At 41.0% G+C, this 25,595-nt stretch overlaps 1 protein-coding gene across 4 annotated transcripts in view; it reads left to right on the top strand.

The window, feature by feature from the left end:
- The window catches only part of dlg3 (discs, large homolog 3 (Drosophila)), a 77,773-nt gene that overhangs the window by 8,424 nt on the left and 43,754 nt on the right, over positions 1–25,595 (top strand). For 2 of the 4 annotated variants that reach the window (XM_051072452.1, XM_051072453.1), the window contains exon 1: positions 11,595–12,753. In XM_051072452.1, coding sequence (XP_050928409.1) covers positions 12,388–12,753 — 366 coding nt within the window. In that variant the 5' untranslated portion in view covers positions 11,595–12,387. Of the gene's footprint in view, positions 1–5,133; positions 5,245–11,591; positions 12,754–25,595 lie in introns of those variants that run through there. The other 2 variants (XM_018660215.2, XM_018660219.2) reach the window with 2 other exon arrangements.

Raw genomic sequence — 25,595 nt, 5'->3', positions numbered from 1 at the left:
ACTCCCGGCTGCCTGCGAAAGGTTACGCAGCAGCCAACACATGGTGTCACTACCTGTGTCCCTCACACTCCCACATGGGTAAAATGTTATCATGAGTCACAGCGGCTATGACTTCAACCTGGTGAGTGAGTGTCAGGCGGAGAGAAAGTTGGGGGTGGTGGGGAAGGACACACGGGTGGAGGGAGAAGAGGAAATTAGATGGAGTCAAAAGAGCGCTGATTACCATTTTGCTCATCAGTGGGCTGCTCTCATGAAGTCAGCCAGTCTTTTCATTATAACAAGTGTATGCAGTCAAATGGTTATGTAGAATGTTTTTAGTGTGGGACACAGAAAACAAGTGAGCTGAAGGGAGGAAAGCTGCTTTTTGTGTAGATTTAAACCATATTCAGTTTCATGTTAGAGCATGCAAAATATCAATAAATTCATACACTGTGTACAGTGTTCTGTAGTTTCACATCACTCTTCTCCTGATGGATGTGTAGGAACCCCTCACTTCATATCACTTGTGCAATTTAATGTTGCCTTATAACTTTTCTTCAGCTTGGGCGAAATGTTAATGAAATTGATCTTTGGCTGACTTCTATAGCCCATTAAGTGAATGATCTTTGGCCTGTTTTCTAGCAGAGATTAGAAAAATGCTATTGCTTGTACTTAATGTGTGTGCGTGCGTGCGTGTGTGTGTGTGTGTGTGTGTGTGTGTGTGTGTGTGTGTGTGTGGTTATTTGTCTACACTCAGAGTGATGCAACCTTAGTCTACTTCTCAAGCACAAATTCATAGTGATGACACAAACAAAAAAACGTGATTTTCAATCTTAGCACAAAATGTAAAAATGCAATTTTAAAAATTTAATAAAAGGCACAGTGGCCAGCTTTGATCTCTTTGAGCCATTAAACTGGATTCTTCCACTGAAATATCAGACTAATTTTTATCAAATTATGTGGGCCTGGACGAGGCCTCAAAGACTGTTATTCCATAACAGTAAAAGCGACAGGACATTTTCCAAAGCTTACTGTTCTCATCTATTATCCAGAGGGGAACGAGTGTAATGTGACTGCTTAATGTACTTAATAAGACCGGGTGTGTAGCTCTGCAAAGGTTTATTGATATAATATTAGCAGTTCCTTTAGAATATACTTTAGCACCGCCAAAATGGGAATGAGAATTTAAAGCTTTTAATGTGTCACATAAGCTCTCCAGTGAGCAAAAATATATCAAGAGACATACTGATCAAGTCTCTAAGAATCTGAGCTACAAAAGAAGCTAACTGTACCTGTACTAAAATGAATACATGGTAAGGTAAATTTGGTGTTGTGGTGAAGCAGAATGGGTTCTTTTTGTGTTTTTTTTTTAATATAAATTTTCAGCATTACGCTTTTATTTTGACAGGATGAGACAGACATAATGTGTAACAAAAGTCCTTGGTCCTAGCCCTGCAGTTACATGCAGGTACATGTCTTAGACCAAGGGTGTCATCAAGTGACCCCGGCTGGTTCTCTGTATGGCAGAGCCAGAACATCCCAAATATGATTAATTGACACAATGAATCCAATGTCAATCAGTGGGTAACTGTCTGTAGGGACCTCACATTTCTGATCCACTTTTCTGGTTGTCGTCAGTGAACAGGGGTTAAATATGGAGCTAGTGGCTGTGGGTCTGACTGAGCCACCCTGTGTGTTTGGTTGATGGGATCTGTACTTGATTTTATACACAGCCAGTAAATCGATTCTTGTACATGTGTACTTGTACGTGCATATTCTGCATATACGTGTGTTTTTAAGTCATGTACAGTGTTCTTGTTCTGTTCCAGTGGTTTTGAGGCTTGTAACATAAAGGTGATACTGAAATTACACAATTCAATCCTCACATGAGATAAAAACTTTAATCCAACATCATTTCCTTCATGCTTAACAGCCCCTCCCTCCAGGCAATCACTTAATGGCAATATGTTTTTGAAATTCATGTGCTAAGTCTGAACTGGATTATGTACGGTCAGCTGAACAGGGAAACTGCAATAAACTTGTCATTTACTAGACTGTATTAAATGGATGCTTTAGTGCAGAAGACTCTGTTATCCAATTTACAGCTGCTTGTCAACTGTAAAACTAGAGTGACTGACATTATTTCCAACAAAAAGGATTCTCATGCATTTGTAACATTGTTTAAAGGACATATTAGGGAGCATATTAACTATTTTCTGACTATGAAAGGTTCTAAAAAATGAAAAGATAATAATCCTTGTTCTGTCTGAAGGACCACAGATGAAGTACCTCTTTATCGGCCGCACCCATTATGTTCCAAAAAGGTTCATTTGAATAGATTTTAAATTGGATGTTACACTACTATTTATAATAAAGTTGACATTTTTGTAATAAATAGTTACAAATACAAATGAATATATTAGATTCTTTTAGTTATCCATTGATTTAGTTACCTATTTATGTTTCTTTTATCTGTCTTTTTCACCTAGCTACATTTAGCTATTTTAACTATTTATCAATTATATATCTATGGCTGTTTCAACTGTTTGTTTATTACTGTTACTATTTTAACTTTTCAGCCATTACTTTAGCCATTTACTATTATCTATCTTAGCGATCTAAAACAATTTATCCATTACTAACTATTGACTATTGACTTTATTCAACAATCCAATACAATATATTGACAATGTATCTTTTTAAAAAATGTAATTATCATCATTTAGCTGAGCTACTCCACAATCTTTCAATGTACCCCCTGGAAACCACAGAAGTAGCCCATGAAGGAAGTTAATCAGCGACTGCATGAATTGCTGCTTATTGAAGCGTCATGTGTTCATCATCTGTCGCTCCCATAGTAGAGGAAACGAAACCACAAACTATGACTGTGGCTTGAACTTTATTCTGCCATTCTAAGCTCCTCTCAGTGTTTTCTGTGATCCACCCTGTCTGGGTTCTAATTCGGTGCAGCATGGCTCCTGATCCTTTCTCCTTCCTCTCTATATCCCAGCTGCCTGTGGGGCCCAGGCACAGTCCGAGAGCTAGAGAAGGTGATGGAAGGATGCAGCAGCCATAGTGGGAAGTTTGAGGGGGAGAGAGAGAGAGAGGGAGAGAGATGCTTAATGGACACCCAGTGAGGTGCTCATCAGTATTCTAGCCATGCTGTCACCTGAGTGGAGGATGGGAGGGAAACTAAATGAGTCTGCAAATTCCCTGATTTGGTGCAGAGTAGCAGGTGAGAGTGGAGAATAGCTCCTTTGGAAGAGAAATAAAAGAAGAGAAAAAGCTGTTTTTAGCAGATTTATTAAATTTCTGATTAGAAAGTAACTTGTGTTTTGATTCCAAGACCATTTAGGTGTCGCACGTTTGATTTTATTTTGTAATAATTACGAAAGAACTCGGAGTAATGGCCAACAAGAAAACTGAAACACTTCATAAATGTTAAATATCCTGTGACTTGAAATTATTTATTGATGGACTCACTTCAAATATGTCAGCATGCTTTTTCTGTGTGTGTGAGATTGTGTGTGTGTGTGTGTGTGTGTGTGTGTGTGTGTGCGTGTGCGCGTGCGTGCGTGCATAATGTAAAGGGCATACTCTTACCTGCCACTATTAGACAGAGTGGGCAGCTGGGCTGAGGGCAGCTCTGGCTCTGGCAGTGTCAGTTGACCTGCCTGTCACTGCTGCCATGTGGGAATAGAGCCGTCAGAGAGAAACTCACCTAGCATTTCTGAAATAACTAGTATACTCAGTATATTTGATCTATACCAATGCAAAAATTAAAATAAATTGCAGTGGGAATACATCAATGCCTAATTGTTTTTTGCTTTGGAACTCTTCCTGCTGGTTGTCAGGTAGAGTAGACTGAATATTTGGGTGCGTGTGTGTGTATTTATATAAATACTTCTCTTTTCAACTTGAGCACAAAGCCAGCTTTCCTTTTACTTTGGAGGAATCAGCTAGGAGAGAAGGCAACACTTGGTTGGAAAATCACTGGGCCTGTTTTGCAGTAACACTTGCCAACTTTGTCGGAGTGATAGCCTGCTCTAAAGGCTGCCCTCTGCTGTCAGTTACAGGTCTGTGTGGTCTCTGTGTGTCTATGTTCAAAGTCAGTAGAGGGTTTCAGTCACTACTCTCGGGGTGTGAAACTCAATATGTCAGATTTCATTTCTTTTGATTTCAGTTACATATTTGCTGCCATGTTATACCAGCTGAGTTTCATTTCTCATGTTAGACTGAAATATGAGAGGGAGTTAAGTATTCAGTCCAGTTCTGTGGTGCTCTGCCATCACAGGTGAGTGTTTCCACAACAAATAGCACAGAGTTGTGATTAATGGCTGAGTTCCAGTCACGCAAATCAAACTGTTACTCAGAAATTTTTCGATTGTACAATGGTCTTCTCCTTTCAGCACAGTACAATTTCTGTAGCCGTGCTGTGTATTCCTTAATCGCTGATTGTTAACAACTCATTGAGGTAATAGTTTGACATTTAAGACACATTTTGCCAATGATACAATGAGAAGTACCACTCTCATTTCTGTGTGTTAAATATCTTGCTAGAGACAGCAGCAGGTTGACAGACAGCAAGCCTGACTCTGTCCAGTGACAGCTTAGAGTCTTTGCAAGACACCAGGAAGTCACTGTGACACACCAAGACCCCCTGTAAAACCACAAATTATCCTTTTTTGTACTTTGTAAACAAACCAGATATAACTTGTTAATTATTGAACTTCAGAGGTGCTGGGAGGTGGATTTTTATCTATGCAGAGCCAGGCTAGCTGTTTACTCCTGCTTCCAGTTTTCAAGCTATGCTTAACTAACCAGCTGCTGGTTCTAGCTTCTGTTATTCTCACGTAGTGCCATTACATTGAAGTCTCAGAGCTGAGCATCTGATTTTGCACTTATTGCTTAAGCACTGTTCAGAAGGTATTTCCAGAGCTTTGAGAATGAGAATTTTCTCATTGAACTCTTGACAAGAAAGCAAATGAGCATGTTTCCCAAAATGTTGAACTATTTCTTTGAAGATATTGGCTTGGTTGGCATTTTTGGTATCCACAAGTACGTCCTGATCATTGCAGGAGGAAGGGTTTGTTTTTAACCAGATTTTATTCCTTTTTGTCTGAAAATTGATTTGTCTGTGTCCTGCATGACCAGGAGGAGGAGGAGGAGGGTGTGTCTCGGGTACGAGTGACCAGCAGGAGGAGCCCTCACAAAGTGGAGCGAGTTTCTGGCCTGGTGATACGCTCCCATGTCGACGTACCAAAGGTGAGTAAAGCAAAGCAAAAGGGAGTCTCCCATGGGTCTCCTCCTGAACACAACTTCTCCCCAGCGAGTCTATTAAGGCATCAGAATGGGCAACTGCTGCTAAGAGAGGCAGATACTAATGAACCTGATGATGTGATGATTACACATTCTCCATGGAAAGTGCTTCAGCATCATGAGACATTTGTTACTGTTGATAAAGGTTGATGCTGCTAAATCATAAAGCAGTCCAAGAAGTCTGGGAGTCATTTTCTAGGGATTTATTTTGTCAGTTTGAATTGATGGAATCACCTCAGTCTAGACTCTTAAAGGTCTGGTTTGACAATTGTGATACTAATATTTAATGCTAAAAAAAAAAGATAAACAAATTTTCTCTTCAGTGTTTCAGCACCTGCACTGATGACCTTCAATGATAATTAGTGTCCATTATGCTCATGCAGATCACAGTAATTGATAGTATTTAGGCTTTTAATCATATTTTGACAGTGGTCATTTGACAGCCGTTGTGTAAATATTTTGTCATCACTCTCTTCACCTCTAGCTCTGAAATTTAAAACTTAAATTAGTTTATGCTTCTTACCATGTATGAGCTTATGTCAAACATTTAAAGGAATAATTCACCATTTCAGGAAATGGATATTCACCGTTTTGCTTAGCTTCGCATAAAGATTTGAAACAGGGGGAAACAGCTATTTTATACACAAACCACCTGTGATATGTTAATAAATTAGCTTAAGAGTTTGCTATTAGTCGGATTGTGTTAGCACTGCCTTGCTGTGTCTCACTGTTTCCAGTCTGTACGCTAAGCTAAGCTATCTGCCCGTTGCTTTTAGCTTTATATTTAGCTTGCAGACATGACAGTGGCATCGATCTTCTCATCTAACTCTTGGCAAGAGAGCGGATAAGCATATTTCCCAAAATGTCAAACTATTTCTCTGAGGGTTGTAGTCAACCTGCTGCCTACATGAGCAACAAGCATAGGCGAGCCGTGTTCCCCAGTGTTGTTAAAGGCCCTTGTGTTCACATGCCTTCCCCATTACAACACGGCCAGTGGCACATGGCAGCACAGTGGCCGCAGGCGTTGGCTTTTCCGCTGAGCCCAGAACTAGTGCAGTGGGTGGAGGCATTGAGAATCCGGGGGCTTGGAAGGGGTAAAAGAGAGGGAGATGCAGGCTGTAAGCTCATAGATTTAGTTTGCCTGTATGATAATGTCTCATAAGAATATGGTGACAGTACAGGTCGACTCTGGTGTGGATAATATGGAACTGGCTGTGTGTGTGTGTGTGTGTGTGTGTGTGTGTGTCTGTGTCTGTGTCTGTGTGTGTGTGTGTGTGAGTGACTCCCTCTGTCACATGAAGGAAGGAGGTGAGGGAGCTGAGGAGGCGCAGGGATTGGGAGGGAGGGAGTGAAAGGGAGAGGGGGGGAGTAGAAGGAAAGATATAGTGGAGGAGGCTGGAGAGAGAGAGAGCAAGGCGGCTGAGAGGCGAGGGCCGGTGCAGTGCAGAGCTGGAACGGACACCCAGAGCTCAGCCTTCCTCGGGTTGCCATGGAAACCACATTCCTCCCCCGCCTGCATCCCTACAGACTGCTCTGACTCTCTTTCTCTCTCTATCTATCTCTCTTCTCGCTTCTGTTTTTCATCCTGTCTTTTTCATTCCTCTTTTAATTCGCATCTTTGTTTTTTTTCCCTTCTTCTCTCACTCTCTCTCTCTCCCTCTCTCTATCTCTCTCTCTTTCCTGCTCTGTTTTTACACCATATACGCACTGAGCGCATTCGTGATGATGCACACTCAGCAAGCACGACGATTTTACATGCATTGCTCTCTGTGGCAAGGTGAATGGGTAATTACACACACACAGTTTATTTTGCATTCCCATGCACTCATGGACGCATAAGCACTTTGTTGTTTTCTCCGCATCTCTCTATTTTCTTCTCTCTATTTTTACTCCCCCTTCTGTTCAGCACCATGCTTCAGTAATGCCCCCTCTAGTCATCGCATTTCTGCCCACACACAGGGCACCTTAGCTTCATTTCTCCTCAGCTATGGCGTCTGTCGTGGACCTACAGCACCTTCATCATATTTAATCAGCTGCTTTCACCCTCCTGTCGGTTTCCAGCTCATCTCTTAACCTCCTACTTGCACCCCCTTTCATAGCTCTCTTCCTCTCTGCTCTTGTCATTTTATGCATGTACAAAATCTATGCCAAACAGTGTTCCTCAGCCATGGAGCTCTGATACCATCTCCCACTCTCCTATTTTCCTGTCTCCCTCATTTCCCTCCGTTCCTTCTTTCATTTTCCTTTGCTTCTCTCTCTCATTACTCCATCAGTTGGAGGTGCTGCATTTGGTGTGTGTGTAGTGGAGCAGCTGCTCTCTGCCACTGAGGCCTCTTACTAGGAGTCTTAGCCGTTTAGCCGTTGTTTCCTGCACTTGAGAGCTACGTGGTGGCTCCTTAGCAGGTTACTTTGTCTTTCAGAACAAAACTGATGAGTATCTGACTGGCTTTCTGTTGCGTGTTCTCTCTTCCTTTCCCATGCCCCCCCCTCCCTGCACACAAAGCTATGATTCATTGAGCAGTGGCAACAATAAGTGTACAGATTCTTCTGTATTCTGGGATTTATTCCTTTCAATATCTGATATTTGTGGAAGAAACAAGTGCATTCTGCTATGATGTAATGATGCCTGAGAGAGACTTATAAGACTTGCTTCCTCACCCCCTCTTGCAGTTAGTTAAGGCTACAGTAGAGCAGCTTAGTACGTGTTGATATGGGGCTGCCTCTTTAAGACTGCCTCACTACCGACTGTCCTTTTATGGTGCTGCATCCGGTCAGGTGACGAAAGAGTAGTCACATAGCTTCTCTGAGAAATGCCTAGAAATGACTGAAAAGCTCAATACATGGTCTGTGCAGTGGTTGGGGGGTTGTAATGCTCATTACGATAGTGTGTGTGTTTGTGTGTGTGTCCCTGCGTGTGTGTGTGTGTGTTTGTTTGTCACAGGGTGTCCAGGTGGGTTTATATAATAAGGGCTGTGCAGGCTGATGCTGAACTGATAGTGTTGGGGGAGCTGCAAGGTAGGATGCAGAGAAGCGTCTCTGTTCAAAAGCACAGGATAATTTCCTCGTTTATGCCATAAATCACAGGTCCTTCTTTTTCATTTGTCAACCAAAGGTCAGAGGTCACCGCTTTCATTTCACAAGATAAATCACCTAATTCTGTTGATCCGCATCTTTCCAGTCCGAGCTCTTTAATTGGGCGCAGTGTTTATCAAGGATTGCACTCACACACAAACACCACTCACTCATGTATAAACAGTGTGTATATACATATATATTTGTGCGTGGCTGTGCTTTAGATGAATGCTTGTTTTTTTCCAACTAGATTGCTATTCTTCCGGGTCTACTAAAACTAAAAAAGTTGTTGTTATTGTATTTTCTCCAGGATTGGAACAGCTATTAAATTTGGTAGGAGTCAGAGTGTAATTACAAGCTAACAGTTCAGTCATACCATGTTGTGCAGTGTTGTTTCAGTGTTTGTGACAATACGTAGCAAAAATGTTTTTCATTTTTCATTGAGAGTGGTTCATCTTTGTGCACATTTTTATGTTCAGTCTTGAAGGTAAACTAAAAGACTGCTAGATTTTTTTTTGATGGTTTTACATTTTTTCCTTCGCTGATATTTATGTCTCGTCACTAAAGAAATGCCAGTAACCAAATATTGCTTTTTCTGCTTGGCACTGCATCACAAATGGAAAAATAATCTTATGTAGGTCACAGTTTTATTGCATAAACTGCAGATTAAATTGACAATATCACGTGATCCAATACAAGAACACTGCAAACGACAACCTCAAAAGTGTGTAATTGAGTCCAACCAAAACTGCACAGTCTCAACCAAAATTTAACATAATCTTCACAAAGGTTGTATTTATTGCAGAGCTATGGCATTTGATTACACTGTAATCTATTAAAGTGGGTTTATGCCCCTTGTATGAGCTTGCCGCTACTGAAATGTGACCTCTTCAAGAAGCAGAAGATGCTAAGAATTACATTACATTTCTTTGGTTATTAAACCAAACAGATCAGAACAGAAAATTCTGACATTTTTATACACAAAATGACATTAAAAATATGTCTTACAAGACATCTATGCCAATGCTACATTAACCTTCAAGACCTTTAATGTCCCCTGTAATAACACTACTGTAATTTGATTAGTGCATGTTAACTTCCTGTATTACTCTTCCTGCTTTCCTTCTGATACAAGAAACCAGCAATTGATTGGCTATAAAAAAGACCTGCCATTTTTAAAATATATTTCATATTATGTAATCTTTAAAGGGACAGGTTTCTTTCCCTAGAGGTGCTAAATATGCCCACATACACAGTTCATATCACAGATACAGATGCTGCATCTGCATTCTTTCATTCAGGTGATCTTTATCTGTCCATCTCTCCTGCCTTTATTTTGTGTTGCTTGCCATTCCCTCATTTTGTATGCTGCTCAGTATATGGATTTGTTTTTGTTTTTTATTTTACTGCAATCCCTCTGACTGAGTTGTAAACTGAATGTGAACAGTGTATAAGAGAGCCAGAGCGAGGCTAGGGAAGGATGGTTGCAACATGTGCTCGGTCATGTGTGCTGTGATCGATATGCTTACATCGTCCTTTCAAGCCGCTGCCTGGAAGCCCCGCCTCATTGCTCTGATTGGCTTCAGCGGGGTCTGTGGCTGCATCCTACAATGTAACTTGAAGGCATTCAGTGTTTTCCAGTCTCTGTTTGCAAATGCCCAAGTTTCTCCTCTTTTTGCTCTCTGCTTGGCAAATCTCTGTAGGTTAGAGTGAGAGAATATCATTATAATGAAGTGAGTTACTGTTGCATGTAATTAAGTGTGGCTGAGCCTGCTGTGTGTGCCCCTGGTAGGGCTGCAACACAGTGCAGCATGCCCTTGCCCTAAAATCCTGCCCAATTTAACAGGAAGGTTGCACAGATACACATTAATATACATATAATTTAAAGGTGCTATGTCTTAAATGTTAATCAAAACACTCAGAGGGCACTAGCATTCATGTATGAGCACTGTAACATGCAGACTATGAACAAATATACTCTCTCCCCCATGCAGACACACCCAGCTCCGTTCCCCGTCACATTTCATTAATAATGCATATATGCAGGGCCTTAATGGCGACACTGTAACATTCCCTCTCAGTTCTCTAAAAAACATAAACCTTCAGCCTTAGTGTCAGGATGTTTTATATCTAGCTGTGATCAACCCACAAATTCATAAGCATGCAAAATGGTTCACAGGCAGTCCTATCGCATTACTGAAAATATAACTGCCACAGATACATGAAAGCCATATAGTCTCTCCTTCCTTCTTTTTTTTCCCCCCTCACACATTCTCACTCTCAATCTCTTCCTCCACCCACTTGAAAGCCCAAGCGTGTAATCTTGTTGGTTTCGTACACATGTGTTGATGTCATCATTGTGAACATAAAATATTTCCCCTATGGTTCTTAAGCGAGGCTTCAGTTCATTCCAGTTTCCTCTCACTGTGCTTATTTTTGACCCAATCCTGCACATAGGCAGGAGTTAACAATAAAATAATTCAGCAGCAGTGTCGCTTTGCCAGTACTAAAAAAAGGAAGAGGGGTAGGGAGTGATGTAAAGTAATGCAGCGTGATTCAAAGGCATCCTCTGTTGAGAGGCAGGTCTAGTGATACCCAGGAGAAAAAGGATTTTCATCTGCTGCACCTGCTTCCATTGTGAGATTATTTACAGATGTGTGCTGTGACACAGAGCCTGAGGTTGCCAATCACTAGCACAAGAAAGATGCTAAGATGCTGCAGCTGAACTAGAGATGACCATGGAGGTGACCAGTGGCCAGTCGGAGGGACAGGGGTGCTCACTGTAAGTTGGATTTTGGCTGCACTGGTCTGATGAAAAACGTGGATTAGACTAAAAAACTAATGGATCAGGATCAAGGGTCGTCATTGACAGATTGTGGGCTATGACTTCCCAACCTTTTTATTTTTACAGTAATGAGAAAACAGATAAGTAAATTTTTTTTATTATGGCTTGACATGTGAGCCAGTACCTTCTCACCCACGGCAGGCAGCAGTGAGGTTTAAGCACCGCGGCCCCTTTAAGAGCAGCTAGTGAAGCGCTCAGTCCTGTTGGTGCTGCTGCTGCTGATGGCAGTGCTGCTAGTTGATTGGCTGTGGCTGTCAGGGCTGAGGTGCTAGAGGGATGCTGCTACGTATCTCTCTCTCCCCCCCTCCCTCCCTGCCTCTCTCTCTCTCTCTCTCTCTCTCTCTCTCTCTCGCACTCTCTCGCTCTCCATCTCCCTCTTGCTCGCTCACATCCCTCTGAATAATCCACATCTAGGGCAAGCTGGCTGAGAGGCGATCCAGTGCTCAGCTCCTCTCTGCAGGCTGAGAAAAGAGACAGAGAGAGAAAGACAACGATTTTCAACGCAGGAGGAAAAACGTGATTTTGACGGGAAGATACCAAGAATTAACAGAGGAAGATTTTCATTTGCGGATATCATTTATTTATATATATTGTTTATATATCTATATATATATTTGTACACACACATATAGATATTTATATATATATACATTTATCCCTGTACATATCTGTATTTGTGCTTGTCTGTTTATATTAATATTTTTATATGTATTTGTGTGTGTAAATATATATGATATATAAACAAAAGAATATATATATATATCTATGAATTTATATGCGTATCACTGTGAACCAAGAGAAGCAAGAGGAAATTTCTATCATTGGGGCTGGTCTCTGATTGTGTGGTCGTATACAATATTTTGAATATTTCCTTTGATCTTCTACGTCAAGAGGACAAAGACTACGTGCCCATTTTGTATCTTGTTTTCCTGTTGCTGCTTCCCATCCCTCTCAATCTTTTTTTTTTCTACATCCGAGAGGAATAAAGCGGAGAGTGACAGGATTTGACGAAAAAGGGAAAATCTGTAGAAATTCCTGTGATTAGTGTTATTTCCGTCTGCATTAGCGCTCTGTGAGCCGATCACAGCGTGCTGTGTGAGATCTGAGGAGGCAGCAGAGACAGAGTGCCACGCCGCTCTCAGCTCAGCGTCAGCCCAGCCAGCACAGCCAGCATGCACAAACACCACCACTGCTGCAAGTGCCCAGAATGTTATGAGGTGACCCGTATGGCTGCCCTGCGTAGGATGGATGCCCCGTCATATGGAGGAGACTGGCAGGCCGAGCCCTATGGATACCCGCCTGGGTACGGGGGAGGCCAGACCTTACCTCCTCCAGCCTCAGGGGGAGGTGGAAGCATGGGAGGAGGAGGGGGCACTTTGGGGAGAAGTAAGGGCAAGATTATGTCTGGTGGGGGCCCTGGAGGCCCCAACCCAAAGGGCCAATCCAAGGGAGGCCCCAAAGTAAACGGCAGCAACTCCAGTGGACAAGGAGGATGGTGGCCTGAGTGCACCTGTACCAACCGGGAGTGGTATGACCAGGTAACTCATCTTCCTCACTCTGTTAGATATACAGTAGCTCAGCACTGTGGGGCCCGGCAGGGTAGACTGGGATCAGATGAGCTGCCACTGTAGTAAAGCAGAGACGATTATATATCAGCTGAGGCTGTCAGTTCATGGAAGAGAATTCATATTTAGTATTCATCTCAAGCTCTCCGTTTCCCATTTGTTGACTGTAGGTCTTCTATTGGAGGCAGAGTACAAGGAGAACAGAACAGGACTGATCCAGTTCCACTGCACACACATGGAGATGATCTTCATGTGTGGATTTGATGCAGATGACTAATGCTTATAGATTTAACACACCTAGTGTATGTCGTCAAAGGCTTACGCTGATGCAGTTACCATAGGCCAAAAAATACTGCATTTTCATTCATTGAAGCAGCACTGAGATGCAGTTTGCAATTATTTTAAGCTACCTCTCAAACCAGTAACTCGAACATTACAGACTGACTTTGTAAGGAATTAGATGTAAGAAATGAATTTCTCAGAGCTCAACTAATTGTAGGATTTTGTCTCATTACCTCAGAGTAAAGGAAGAGATCCATTCTTCCATTCTTATTTATGGCCTCGGTTTTTTACAATATAATGAATGTGCTGTCAGAGAAGTAGAGAATCAGCAGTAATCTGTGTCTAAACGCTGCCTGTCATACATGCCGCACAGTGTGAATGAAACCGCCTCTTTACATGCGCTCCATTTTGTTTTTATTATCCCCATTTATTTACACGTATGTATAAATTACAGTTGATATAAGGTCAGAACAGCTTCAGAAGCAGAGTCTTTAATTAAGCAAGGTGCATGTATGTGAGCATGAGAGTGAGCTCGGGTGGGGGAAGGGTGGCTTGGCGAGCATGAGATTCAAGGAATGGTTCTTGCTGTGCATGAGTATGTGTCTATGTAGTCTCGTATTTGCAGCAAGTGAAGCCGCTGCATTGTTTGTTACTTGCCCCTCCACCCCCACCCCCACCCCACCCTCGTTTGCGTCTGATCGCGTTTTTTGAGTAAGAACTATGAAAGGCAGCAAGGAAGGTGAGAAGAAGCACAGGGGCAAAATGGAGGCTGAAATTTCAGTGGCAGAGTGGAAGAGATCCCCCTGAGCTGAGCCCACATATGAACCGCAACCTGGCTGATATTAGCAGATTACTACAGCCGAGGAGAGGCTTTAGCTTTGAAGAGACAGACACTTCTCTCTTGGTCCGTGTTGCATTAAAATCTACTGCAAGCGTTTTTCCTTATCAGCTGCATCCAGACCAATCAAGCTTATTTCATGTTTCACACATTTGAAAGCTCACAGCAGATGTGATTATGTAAGCATTTATTGCTTACATGGAGATTTTATTTTCCATCAGTGTTATCACCTAATTTCTCGTCCTAACATTTCCAGCATATCTATTCAACATGCAACTTACAATGAAACAAATGAGCATCTTCTTGATGAAACATGTTTTTCGACTGCATCGTGATTCACGTCAGGATCTTATGTTGTCGAAAACAGCACCGTTAATGGATAAACCACTCTGTAGAATCCTATCTGGTCCCATCCTTTCGAAGGATCCTTGCTCCTTTGCTGTATCATGCGAGTGTGCACCACACAAAAACTCTATAGAGAAAATATCCAACCTTGCATTCATGATATGGCATTTTTTTAAAAAGATGAATTACATAGAATAAAATCAGAAATGGATGATTGCAGTGGGAGAGGGGGGCAGCAGTCAGTGGGGTGAAAATGCAAAGGTTGAAAAAGAGAGAAATAAGCCAATAAAGGCAGGCAGCGGGCCTGGAGAGAGGGGGAGGGGGTTATGTAAGAGGAGGCAGTTGGTGGTGCTGTCAGAGAGAGAAAGCAGGAGAGGCCCTGACACTGTGGACAAGCATCTGCCCCTCCATGTCTTAAAACAGGCATGCGAATGGCCAGTATGTGCCCCCCCCCCCCTCTATACAAGCATGCCATATCCACAGCATGGATGGGGATGCACACCCACCATCCTACCCCACCCCCAGTTCCCTGCTCAGTCACCATTGCTCATCCTTGGGTGGGAAATGTGAATGCTACCCCTCCCCCCACTACCTATACACAGCCGGAGAACAGGGCAGCAATCACACACGCCCAAACACACACGTCTATTATCCTATAGCTTTCATAACAAGTCGTGTTTTTGGATGCTGGCACGATGAAAGGCAATAACCTTGCACAGTCATTCAGAATTATCTGAGTTGGTTTTTTATAGCTGGATCATTGACATTTTTAAATGGCTCCTGTAGCCATGAACACTTCATGTATGTGTGAGGAAATCATTAGACACCCCAGGACATAACGATGCCATATTAATTTTTTTTTTTTCCCCTCTGTCATCTATTTACTAAACGATTGTGCTGCTTTTGTCAAGAGCTTGCTAGGTTAATTATGGATGATTCCAGTTGGGATTATGAGAACATTCTTTAAAACAAGAGCTTTTGAATTTAAATCTGAGAAAAGTAGAGACCTCAGTCTACTGGGAGCTTCAGTCAGAAAGCTCCCTCTTCCCCCCGCGGGCTCCAATCTGTCTTTGTGTGTTCTCCAGCTCTGTCGCTATGATTAGCTTTAAATATTAATTGGATTTTACTTTATTTATTAGCATCAAGATTTGGTCCAAAATGCTGTGCCAGACCTATTGTTTATAACAGGTCTCTGAAGTAGGCAGTGGTGTTTTAAATTAATGCACAGGCACGGTGGGCGTTCCATGTCAAACACTCCCATAGGTGATTACAACTTGACAGCCTTCAGGCCTTGATCAGAAATGTTTGCGTGTGTGTTTTTGCGTGTGTGTGTGTGTGTGTGTCTGCACTTTTCACAGTCACATCGATTTATCGGTGTCATTGGTTTGTACATCTGTCTGATGAGATTTTGTTTGGTCGGATTTGATTTGCCACTCCTGTAACAGCAACCCAGAGAGTATTATCGGATGGGATTTACATGTGCTCCATGTCCAAATGTCTTGAGCTGGATCCCCTACTGTGATCTTGAAAGGCTCTGTCTAAAACCTGGAATATTCTCATTAGATCAAGAGAGATTTATCTATGAGCTTGTCTTAAGGGGGGAAAAATAGGCAAGATGTATGTGATCTGAATGAAAGTACGCTCAGCAAATCTATACATTTCCTTTACAAATGTGGTGGGAATGATAACACAGAGACAGATGACATTTTCATTACACCTGCAGGTGCAGTTACTGTCAATACATTCAGTCCAATGTGACACATAATTACTGTGAGGTTGTTTTTTAAGTGTCAAGTAAGAGAAGCAAATTTGCATATATTGTGCGCAATTTTATGTTAGAAATCTGATCGGATGGTGTTTCTTTTCTTCCCTAACCCTAACCCTGAGGTAAGAAAGACAGCAGATTCCTAACTTATGCACTTATGACATTGAGTAAAGTAAGAATAGAAGGGAAGATCGATGATAGAAAACACATTTCACTTCAGTAACAGGACAGATACCTGTAAACCTCACTTTGACAGGTGAGAGCTGCATTCAGCAAAAAACTTATGAATGGAAACAAGCTAGACATGGATGTCACAAAGGAGGTGGGTCAGAGCCATGAGGATGGCCAGATCCAATAAGATTTTTCTCAAGAGTACCAAGTATTCCTCCATCTTCCCCATACTTGTGTAAAGCACGCTCCTCATAAGGCCGGGATACTAAGCACTGCCTTGTTGTGAGTTGGTTGTTTACCCTGTCATTTTTGGCTGGAGATCTCCTTCACGTCACAGGTAGTCTATGACGTGGGCCGCCGTTTGGTCATATTTCTGTCTTGCCAGAAGTGTCAAGATGATGACTTCTGTTGGCAGATTAGGACCTGGTGGGCCTCCTCATCCCAGATTACTGGTGATTTTTTTGCCTCTTCAATGCAGCAGTGGTACTTCTTGTTGTTAGATGAGACTGTTCTGGCCCTCAGTGGGCCTATGATGTGGTTCTCTTTCTTGCAGTAATCCAACGTTTCTCCACTGGTTTGTTGTTTCTTTTGCAGTATTTATTGGTTTGATTATTTATGATATGGTGTTTAAGTGGAGCTGTTGCAGTCCTAGCAGCAGCTGTACATTTACTAAATTAAATAAGGAGAAGGTGACTTTCTGACAAGAAGTAAACTCACAGTCACACTCAAAGTCATTTTTATCCCTCTGTGGAATTAAACATCATGTTCTATGCAAATAATTTTTACAATTGAAAGAATATCATACATCCCATCATACATTTATTGTCTAGTCAGTGATGTGACATCACTCTTTAGCTTCAGCATCACTCTGGCATCACATTGATGTTTCATCTGAGGATCCTGCTCCTCCATGCTGCCCCTCCCTCTCTCCCACACTCATCACAAAAATCATTTTCAGAATTCAGTAAAACAGTGTAATTACTTTTTGAAATCTGTAGCTCAAACTGTGTACTCAGCTAAACGATATGAAATGTTTTGAACCCTTGTATTGTATATTGTATTTAGCTCTTGTCACTTGCTGGGAGAAAAATGTACTCAACCAACACCATAATTTAATTTTAGGCAAATAGGGCAATTCCTGGTTAGATATTAGGAGATGCTGGGGGTTACATATGTAACTCCACCACAAGACATTGTGATCGATGTTACTTGTTAGTGTTCTTTCAAACTGTGTATAACAATTTTAAAATATTTTACCAGACAGTGATAGTAATAATGTGAACAGCTCTTCAGTAGTTTTATGAACTCAAGTTGTTCCAGTCAGAGTGTAGAACAGCCACACTCGTCAGAGTAGGTGGATTTTAGGGAAAATGAGGTTTGTTCTTGTGTGACCTGTATTTCCTGCAAAGAACAGATTCAGACGACAAGATCCAGTACAGTGTAGTTTATCCTTAATGTTAAAGAGTTTCAACAGTTTTTTTTTAGGCCTGTTGAGTTACCAGGCTTTGTACAAAGATCCTATAAAATTAGCCAAGACTGTTTAACTGAAAATAGTTTTAAAACATCTGTTAGATGTAATATACAGTAAATTTGCTAATTCGTCTTTCCAAAGCCACAACTTATTGCACCAGGCTTTTACTTTATTACATTTCTATACAAGGCAAAGCAGCTACTGGTTCTCATCAGTGTTTTTGTTGTTAAATATGTTGCAGCAAACATTTAGATTGAAAATTCACTTGTTGGACAACTTAATATGTTTTGATAAATATTTGAATGAAAGGGGAATTGTGTTTGTCAGAAATTTTGACTCATTTGTATTAATTCATTGCTTAAAAAATTTAATTTTTCAATTACGCTGAAACAGATTTTTGAAAAACTGCTGCAGAAATTATGATTCAGATGCCAACACTCCATTTTACTGATCTCATACAAATTCAGAGCACATAATTTAATTTCAGTTGTCTTCTAGCAAACCTCCTACATCATATTTTCCCTTCTGCGCCTGCCTGTCTCTCTCTCCCACACACACACACACGCACACACACACAGTATAAGCACACACATTCATGCCTTACACAAACCTTTACCCAAAAACAAAGTGTTCCTTACCCATGAGAATTTGGGGGTAAAGAGAGGACAGTGAATCATGGGAAATGCACTACGAAACAAGGGAGACAAGGTGCGCTGCAATATTTATGTGCACTTTGACAAAAGTTTGCTTTTTATACGATGTAAGAGGGGGAAGGGATGGAGCGCCCGAGAAAAGGCCGGTCAGACATCAACGTCAACGCACAGGGGAGACTTTGACAAGCGAGCCACCATTATGAGAGCTGAGGAGCTCGATCTGTGATGGGGGAGCTGCTGTAGCTGTGACCCAGGTCCCGAGCACCTCCTACACTTCTTTTAAAAGCCTCTACTCAGTAGCTCTGTTGTTCTTTACCTTTCGCATTGTGTTCATAGACTGAATCTGCTCTTATTATTTCAACATGGAGGTCCTTTGTGAAATGCTGGATTCTCAGGAATGTGCTATGTCCTCTGCCAAAGCAGATTTAATGCTCATCAAGTGGTTTACTCGTTACTGCAGTTTGGCCACAGCTACGTGATGTATATGTGGGCTTGTGTACAGTGTTACAGGTGCAGTAGCCTGAAGCTGCAGATACCGTGTGTGGAGTTGTGTGTCCTGCTGGAAGCCGAGGCTGCCATGCCCCTGTGATCCATATGGTCATTGTCAGAGGCCCTGCCAGGGCTCAGCCCCATATCAGCTCGCCTGTTCCCCTCTCTGGCTCTTGCTTGCCAACCAGGGGAGGAGAGGAGAGAAGAAAGGAGAAGGGAGGGGAACGCTGTTTGTTTGTTTGCTTGCCTGCTTTGTTTTATTTAGGGGTTTTTGCTGATCACAGTAGCGACTGGCCTAGAAATTTGACTGTGCTGCGCGGAGCAGAGTGGACTCCTGATTCAGCGATGGAAGCGTCAGATTTTCTCTTAGAGAGAGAGAGAGAGAGAGAGAAGCGAGGGACAGGAGGCCTTTGATGGAATGAGATGGCAGCATTAAACACTATACCGCTGTTAATTAAAAGAAATCAGACATTATTGTGTGATGGTTTGTACGCACACATATGAAAGGTCTTTCTTCTGTTGTGCCAGTCTCGTTTTAGCAAGAATTTGCTAGCATTCTCGGCAAGGTACACCAGCTCCATCACCCACATGCTGCCGTGGAATATGTGTATATCCAATCAATATCAGTGAAGAGCTAGTCCCTAAGCCTTCTGACTCCTCTTCATTTTTGTGGGGGTGTGTGGGTGCTTTCAACAGTGCTTGTGCTTTTATTGCTTTTATTCAACCACCATATCAGCTGTTATTTTGGTAACACTTTACAATAAGATACACAAAATCCCAAGTAGTCAGTAACAAAGAAACAGAAGCAAACTGCTGAATAATGAATACAAATAACTAATAATTAGGTTCCAGATAATTAGTAATATATAGTATATAATCGTAAGTTAGCTGAGAACAGACTGACGCAGTATTTAATGAGCAGTATCTAATGATCAATTTATAAATATTGTCCTTATTTATAATTATTCCCTGGTTTGTAAGTATATCTTTTCATATCTTCATCAATGCTTTCTGTTTTCTTCTAAATTCTTATCTACATCTCCATAGCACCATTTCCACTGGTACAGCAGTGTGATCATGTCATACTCATCTGCCTTGTCCATTGACAGCTTTTCCAGTCACTTCCATTTTAATTGCTCCAACACTTCCTGCTCAGATATTTCACATTTATGGGGCTCAAAGGGCCTAAACTCATCCATTCTAGGTAGGCTTTTGATTTGAGACAACTGCAGGATGTGTTTTATTTATAGTAATGTAATATCACTTGATAAAATATGATGTAAGTAGAAATGACTGGAATTAATAGTGAGCAGGAGAGATAATGCTGCTCAATCGTACGTTATGCTGAGTTTATATTGCAAGTACAACAAGTACACCCCTCCTCAATGTTTTTACCCAACCTTTACTACTTGGTTCTCAGCAGCCTTCATTTAAGACTTGACTATTATTTGAATACTTGCTTTTATTGGAGAATTAACAGTAAGTTCAGAGCATGTTTACATTATATTTTTGGATAACGCGGTCCGACTAGATCCTAGCAAGCTTAACTGGTGAAATTGTTTAAATAAGCAATTTCAACATGTCAGAGTAGGAAAAGCACAGGTGTGAATAATACAATTAATGATGGCTGAATCCCATTCAGCTGCTTCAGTTTCAGGGTCCTGATATTGTGCACACTGACTCACTGTCACACTGTCATGACTTGCGGGGACACTTGAATTTGACACTCAGTGCTACAGATACATTTTTTTCAGCACGAAAAACAGATTATGGTTCGATACTTAATCCTGGTTGCGAGCTTTAAGGTCAGTCACTTACAGTTGTTCATGTCTTGTTGCGCTAAAAATTTGTGACTTCTGGCAGCTTTACAGTTATTAGCATAGTTATTGGTCCATCATGAAAGAATGCTCCCAGTTCCCAATTAGAAATGACGCTTTACAGGTAAAGTAATTCTTTCAAAAATAATTGTGGTATTTGATTCAGTTATTGGGAACTACTTGTTAGCTATTGCTTTATTAGAAATTACTTATTGGTTCTTCATTCATTCATTGGTAACTACACAAGAATTTTCTGACTTATTAAGTGTGGCAGCTATTTTTTGCCATTTCACACACTGTTTTACTGCCTTTCATCAAGATGTACGAGAAATTGTGTGAGCTCCAATACTGTAAGTGACGGGTCTTCACATTTTTTGGGTAAATCATCAAACGGAAAACTGAATATTTGTTGTTCTGTCTTCCATTTTCTGGGAACACATGTATGTTTGTGTATGTGTGTGTTTGTGTGTGTGTGTGTGGAGGACATTTGGCGAAGCAGTGCATTTCTTACCATGTGTAGCTGCTCTGAGTGCCATCTCTGTCTAATGCATTATCCAAGCAGCCCTTCAGCCATTTGGTCTGGCCTCTCATTTGTGTGTGTGCGAGTGTGTGTGTGTTGTTTTTCAGTGTTCTTCATTTCTATCATCCCCCTCCTGTCTTCCACTGCCCTTCTCCTCCTCCGCTCTTTCTTTTTTCATACATAGTACGAATCAAAGGCTTCATTTTCGGGTGTAGAGCGATATTCAGAGAGGATGCTGCAGCAGCAGCGGCAGCTAGCAACTCCAGACCTGTGCTTCAGTATGATTAATGTAGTTTAATATGATATGCACATACCGTTCTTCACAGGAATATCACATCTGTTCCTTGTCAGTCATTGTTTAAAGCTGACTGAGTTTTGCAAAACAATACAGCAGTAAGATCTTTGGTAACTGATTATTTAGCACTAATGATTTAACTTTCTAGTTCTATATTATGGAGATTTTGACCCATGCTAAAATCTAATTCTTAACCTTTCAGAGCTCATGTGACATTGATATACAGCATATATCTAGTTCAATCTCCTAATCAAACCTAAATGTATGTTGTTGTTTTTTTTATTTAGATCTTATAATTAAAGTTTTGGCCATCTTATGGTTATAATAACATTTTATTTACTAGCGCAGATTTGGGATGTTGCCAGACATACAGTATTTTTACTGTGGGGTTTACAGTGTAAAAGAGTTTTCACCCAGATTATGAAATCCAAGTTCTTTATTATTGAGTGAAAACAAAGATGAACACACCCAAAATCTCTTCTATCTCGGCCCGTATCTCTGCAGTTATTTTTGTAAGTAATCTAAGTTATCTTAACCAATAAGCACGATGGCCAAAACTAACAAACATAGGAAGTGGGTTGATGATGTTTTGAGGAAATTTGTCATGCTCTCACTTGACACCATGTTTGTATTCTTTATATGTAGGTCTAGTAACAATCCAACATCAGATTTAACCCTAACCTTTCATTGATGGTCCATATTGATCAGCATTAATTATTCTAATAATTCAGATTAATTTGGTCAGGTCTGGACTCATTTGTGCATACATAAAGTGGACTGATGGTATTAACAGTGACCCTAATGCTGCTGCTTCTTATGTGAACACTACAGACATACAGTGCATTGTTACAGCATATGTTTGGCTCACATGGACTTCCTGTTTCCCACCCCCCACTGAGCTGACAAGAAGAGAGGACTGCTAACCCCATCCAGACATAAATCTGCTGTATATACACAGAACCACAGATGATCGTTAAGAACATCCCCCTGCTTATTATCAGTCATTATTTTCTATTAGTGAAAATCAAGTCCATCTACCCACTGAGTTTGGAGAAGGCAGAAACACACATCTCAATCACAGAGACAGAGAGAGAGAGAGATAAAGAGAGAGCATGCCCTCACTTTGTCATGGATATAAACAATACAAGCAATCCCAGCTTAATATCATACATCTTATTACACTGTTGATAGCACATCTCTTTCTTGAAATATTTTTTATGGATTTATTACTTTTGGTTTCCCTTTGTCTGTCTGTGCGTTTGTGTTAGATATTTCTTCAAAATATAACACAACCTTTCCCAATACAAGTCAAATTCTTCCTCATGTCACGTGTAGATTAAAACCTTCCATAGTCTTATATAGCACAAACTATAATGTGTATGTGATGTCTCCTATACCTTTCTGGATGGGTGTTTTTAAGGCTGGAGCTTGGGTTCTGTGGTTTGCCACCATCTTGCCAGTGGTTTGGAAAGCAGCAGTGAGTGTGAAGCCGTAATTCTCAAAATCACAAATACTTACTGCAAGTTGAGTTTTCTGTTTTCTTGGAGCATCTAGCAGCCATTAGATTAACCTACGCACTGGTTTCAACACTCAGTCATAGCAGTTGGTGCTTGATATGAATCTATAGACGGTATAAATCTGATTCATACCTCATTTCCATGTCAGCTTTTATCCGACCAATTAGGTCGGGTTCAAAGCAGATGCTCATTTATAGTGGCAACAATGTTAACCATAAATACCCATGTCAGAGGTAATGAGGGTTAAATGGAGACTTACCAGATTAGATGCTGGATTACTCTGTCATGTTTTGCAATAAGCAAAGTTTTTTTCTTGTAGCACATGGTTAGAGGGCAGCAGTCCAACCCCATAGTTGGCAGCCACATCCATGTTTCTGAAACAGCTATAAGTTCATTCATGGTGATTGTCGTTATCTTTATGTTTTGATGTATCAGGCTGGCTGTTGCAGTGGCTGTTGTGATTGTCTTGGCTTGCAGTTTTTACATGACTGACTTGACCCATAACAGTGTATGTTACTGCTGTATATGAAAGCTGATGCTAGATTCTTTTAACAGAGATTTTTTTTTAACATAAAGTGTATAAGCTGTCAACCTGTAACCTAATATATAGATAAATCTCAGTTCTTAGCTTAGCCACACCCAGTACAGTATGACACAGGCTACCATATGAGTCTTTCAAATTTAATTTAATTGTATTTAATTCACACCAATAGGTGTGGATTGTGGTGTCCCTAGATGAAACATTTAGACAATATTTGATATCAGTACTCTAAAATAGACCTTTTCATTTGGGTTCTTTTTTTTTAAATTCCAAAATATGATGCAGTTACATTATAGTCACTCCATAGAAACGCTGTTCTCCTTTCTCTCCCACTGCTGTGCAAGAAAAATTGCCTGAATGTTAATTTTTAAAAAAAGAAAGAATTAAGTTAAATCTTGATACACGTGCTGCAGGCTACCGTGACTTTTTCAACACAATTTAGGACTATCTGTTGCGATAAACAGCAGTTTAAAAGGTCAGCTGTTGCCATTCAACACGGACAGATAGAGTTGCCTTTGAGCTGAGGACCCACAAGCTGAGGCATGTGAGGAAAGAACAAAGGAGACTTTTGTGTTTTTATGTGCTTTACATAGCAGCTGGAAGTAAATCAGAGCACATAATTTCTTGTAAAGACTTTTAAAGCTGCAGATGCATTTTTTTCTCCACACTGTTCTCTGCCAGGTGTAACATGGGCTGGATGGGCTGTCTACAAAAATAACACCACACCCTAATGTTTCTCCACTGGACTTAATACATTACTGTTGAATGAGCTGACCATCCATATGACAAAAATATTGATATTCTGAAGACAGAAAATATAGGTTCAGTTTGCATCATTCTACCCTGGCATTTGGTTTTAAATAGTAGAAGCTGATACCAAAGATGAGAGTGTGGTGTAGAAAATGTCACTGATACAGCAACAATGCAAAAATAGAATATACTATTGATTTGCTTTGCCAAATGTTTTTTTTTAAGGAAAAATAACTTGCTTATTGGATTATTTGATAAAAATATTTTCCAGTCCAGGAAACATGATACACTAGGGATCATATGGAGGATGTCAGGGAGGAAGATTGCACAGGACCTGGAAACCAGGGTTCACATCCTGCATCCCACTTACTGATGTGTTTAAGGTGCTAAAACACATAATTCGGGCTGGAAAAAATATAGTCATTTTGCTCAGATCCTTGACTTTAACCAAGTGTTTTGAGTTTCAGAAACAATATTAATGGAATAGTCTGAGATTTTTGTGAGATATGCATATATCTGTAAATTAAATGAGGAGATTAACATTGATAAGTTTAGCTTAACATAAAAACTGTAAGAAGGAGGGAACAGCTAGCCAGACTGTGCAGAGGTAAAAGAAAAGGTGCTGATCAGCTGATCAACAATGAGGAATAGAGGGTGCTGAACATTTTGCATTGGCAGTGAACAGGTGGCACATGCATTAAATGCACATTTTGTTTGTTATTTTGATCAAAGAGAAAGGTGTAATCCAGCCGAACATTATGTTTTCTTTCAAAACATATCTGCTAATTCACAGTAGTTATATATAAAGGTAAATTTTAGGAACATAGTACACATGCTCCTCCATGATGGGTATCATGCCAATTGCAATATGTCAAAAAAAAAAAGCTCAGTCCTGGGTTCAGAATGTCGAGGAAAGCAGCAACACCGAGCCCTCCCCCGAACGTGAACCTTTTCAGTTGTGTCAGTTTGGGCTGTGATGATGATGCAAGAGAGGAGGGGATGCAAGGGAGGGAGATTAAGAGAGGAGAAGAGAAGGAGCAGAGAGGGAGAGATGGGAAGGGGGAGAAAGAGGTGAAGAAATGAGAGGTGTGGCATAAAGAAAGGGATGAAAGGGGCAGAAGCAGCCAGTGAGGAAGAAGAGGAATGGGAAGGGGAAGGGCGGGGGGGAGAGCAGAGAGGAGCCTGTGCTCAGACACAGCCCTGTGTGTTGCCATGGTGCAGGCTCAGTCAGAGCTGCACAGTAGCTTTGCTGCTCAGCTAGCTAATTACCCTCAGACTGCAATGTTGATACGCAGGCGGCCGAAGCCTTTTGGATTTCCAAGAGCTTTTTTTGATTGCTGCACAGACACACAAGTACAAAT

The sequence above is a fragment of the Lates calcarifer genome, linkage group LG8 (genome assembly GCF_001640805.2).
Source record: "Lates calcarifer isolate ASB-BC8 linkage group LG8, TLL_Latcal_v3, whole genome shotgun sequence".
Taxonomy (NCBI): Eukaryota; Metazoa; Chordata; class Actinopteri; family Centropomidae; genus Lates; species Lates calcarifer.
The sequence above is the reverse complement of the archived record's forward strand: the minus strand, read 5'-3'. Positions and strand labels throughout refer to the sequence as shown.